Source organism: Lipotes vexillifer, unplaced genomic scaffold (genome assembly GCF_000442215.2).
Source record: "Lipotes vexillifer unplaced genomic scaffold, Lipotes_vexillifer_v1.1 scaffold532, whole genome shotgun sequence".
NCBI classification, from domain to species: domain Eukaryota; kingdom Metazoa; phylum Chordata; class Mammalia; order Artiodactyla; family Lipotidae; genus Lipotes; species Lipotes vexillifer.
This window is the reverse complement of record NW_006798027.1, coordinates 83,732-86,934: the sequence shown is the minus strand read 5'-3', so window position 1 is coordinate 86,934 and position 3,203 is coordinate 83,732. Positions and strand designations below refer to the sequence as shown.

The following is a 3,203-nucleotide window of genomic DNA, read 5'->3' as shown; positions in this document are numbered from 1 at the left end:
ATTCCTGCTTCAGACAACAAACGAGAGAGGCTGCTGCTGATTAGTGATCCAGACCAGACAGAGATGTTCCTGAAAACAAGCTATTATCTAGGACACATGTCCACTGTGGCTAAAATTCTAATGCACTGGAAGTCAGTGGCAGGGCATACTTTAAAAGAATGTGGAAGTTAAAGGTTTTACTGCCTAGATTGCTGTTAGCAAGGGGAACCTGAACAGAAGTTAAAATCATAAGCTTATGGGTGAGACTACAGACACAATGTTCATGATGTTGTCGTTCTGAAGTAAAAAGCACATAGTTCTTAAGATGGAATGCAGGAGGGGTGACCAAAGCCAGCTCTCTGAATGAAGACGGAGGTCTGGGTTATGAAGAATGTACCCTACACAGAGGAACCTTGAGACCCAATAATTTTAGTGCCCAGAAACGTAGAGGGCAGACCTTCTGAAAGCTGAGAGAATCACAGGGCATACTTAATACCTCTTCCTCCAGCCCTTGTTTTTATTAAATTACTTCAAAATTTTTATTTTTTGAGCATGGAAATGATATAATTAAAAATTCAAAAAGGTACAAAGAGTATAAACTGCAATCTCCATTCAGCCCCAGCTACCCTGCTCTTTTCCCAGGAGACAACCAAAGTTATCAGGGTCTAGTGAATTTTTCCAGAGGTAACTGATGTATATACAGGCAACTATGAATAAAACCAACTTTAAGTCCACATATGAAATTCTAAAACACGGCAAAAGGGAGTTTTTCTTTCTTTTAAATCCCTTAGAAGTTTAAAAGCCTTCCTTAAAAATCCAAATTGGTAAGTGTTCCTCATGAAAGATCACTTCTTCCACCTAACAGTTATCAGGCCCCACGCTAGACACTGAGGGCACAGTGAGGAAGAGAAGACATATGACACTGTGATCTTACAGCGCTTAAGAGTCAAACCAGAATCAGACAAACGAAGGAACCTGGGACTGAATAACTGATGTGAGGGGTCAGGGAAGGTTTCCGCAAAGAAGTGACTTGTGAACAGAGACAATGACGAGACGTCTGCTGGGCAGAGTGGAGTCCTCCAGGCAGAGATGTAAGGTGACAGCTTCTCTGGGTCTCTCGAGGTGTCAGCCTCATCCTTTGTCATCTTGGAATGTCAAGACACAAAGGAACTGAACCTTGAAAACATCGTGCTAAGTGAAAGAAGCCAGACACAAAAGACACATATTGGGGATGCTTCCATTTATATGAAATGTGCAGAACTGGCAAATCTATGGAGAGGGAAAGCAGACCTAGAGCTGTGGGAGCTGAGGGGGGAACGGGGAGAGACTGCTAATGAGCTCGAGGTTCTTTTGCAGGGTGATGGAAATGTTCTAAATTTCGACTGTAGTGATGGTCACACAACTCTGAATGTAAGAAAAACCACTGTACACTTTAAACGGGTGAACTGTAGAGGACATGAATTATATCTTAATAAAATTGTTTTTTAAAAAAAGAGAGAGGAAATATACTTGCCCCCTCATTGTTCTTACCTCTCCATGTTTTTAAAGATGTTGCATTTATCATCACCAGTGGTCAGCTGGAAGGCCAAGGCTGCGTGGTGTCTCTCGAGCACAGCAGTGTCATTATACAGAATGGCCAGCTCACTGCCAGCATTGCACAGGAAGGAGTTGGTTCTCCCGGGGTGGTCCAGGTCATGGACAGTGGCTGCAATGAGGGCAGTGACCTCATCAAGTGGATCTAAAGTTTGCTGAAAACAAGAGATCATTTAAAAATTGGGGCATGGCATTGAAAGCAAGGTAGCCTCCTGGGTAGTAGTTTTCTTTCTGCCCTATTACTTTAAGGTAAGGATATTTCGGATTTCTAAGAAAAGCATAATGTTGAGCAAACTCAGTTTTCCTATCTCCACTCAGACACAGTTTCATCTTTGCATGTTTATTAGGAAACATTATCTGATTCTCAGTCTCACACAAGTTAAGGACTTACCAAGCAAGACACAGGGTGTCCTCAACAGACAGGAGTCACCTCCTCAGAAAGTCTGTCTCTAGACCCATCACAAAAAAAGGTCTTTAGTCTGAGATATTGACTTAGACCAACATAAATTAGTATTACTGAATAAAAGAGAGAAATAATTTTTTATGTTATGCATTGCTTACATTAACTGGGGATTGGTCTATAGTTTTCTCCCCCCTTCTGCTGCTATCTTTGTCAGGTTGACTTCAGGGTTTTGTGACTTTGTAAAATGATCTGGACGCTTTCCATCTTTTTCAAGACTTTGAAACGGTTTATGTAACATGGAAAAATTCCTTAAAGGGCTAAAGAACTCACCTGTCCATCTGGGTCAGGAGCCAGGTTTCGAAGAAATTAGTTGATAGTTTAAAAACAACTCCCATGGTACTGATCTCTCTTTTGGTTTTCTACTTCCAGCATTAATTTGATTTAAAACTTTAAGTACAGAAATGTATGGTACTTTCTTCTATTCTCCATTTCAAATGCGTGTATTTCTGTGTTTACTGTGTTTTTGATTAGTTTGGCTAGAACTTAATTCTCTTGGTGTTTCAAAGAATCATTCTGGATTATCACTTTGCTCTTCCCATTTTACAGGTTTTGATACATAGGTTTCTCATTTTGTTGTTTTCTAAACTGTTATTTTTGGCTGTATTTCCTTGCTTATCCCTAAATTGTTTGAAATATTTTCTCATTTGTAGTGACTGACATTTTTTATTTAACTTTTAGTTATTAAATTCTAGTTTTTGTTGTGGTTAGAAAATACAGACTATGAAATTTTGAAGTTTATCAAGACAGTAATTGTGTCCTAGTATAAGATCATTTTTGGAAATATTCTACAAACACTTGAAAACAAGGTGTATATCTAATAAATCAGTCTTGTAAAATTTATTTAAATTGAAATTCAACAGTTTTATCTTTAAATGGGTGAATTTTATGATGTGAATTATATCAACAAATGCTATTAAAAATTAATAAGTTAGCTTTCTGAATATATATTTGCATGTCATCTATAGAGGAGTTCAAAATCAATAAATTACAGCAAAAGTTAGGTTGTCTTTATATGCTGAACCATATTGACACAGACATCTCTCCTATGCCATTTGTCTTCATGCTTTATAAAAACAGCCGCCCTCTCTTTTGACTCTTATTATGCCTACAGTCTTAGTCATGAGCTTTATTAAAACAACAACAAAAACAACAAAACCCGAAAAACCAA

At 38.2% G+C, this 3,203-nt stretch overlaps 1 protein-coding gene across 2 annotated transcripts in view; it reads right to left on the bottom strand.

The window, feature by feature from the left end:
* The window catches only part of LOC103090729 (high affinity cAMP-specific and IBMX-insensitive 3',5'-cyclic phosphodiesterase 8A), a 107,532-nt gene that overhangs the window by 21,671 nt on the left and 82,658 nt on the right, over window positions 1-3,203 (bottom strand). For both annotated transcript variants that reach the window (XM_007470045.1, XM_007470046.1), the window contains one exon: window positions 1,510-1,727. In XM_007470045.1, coding sequence (XP_007470107.1) covers window positions 1,510-1,727 — 218 coding nt within the window. The remainder of the gene's footprint in view (window positions 1-1,509; window positions 1,728-3,203) is intronic.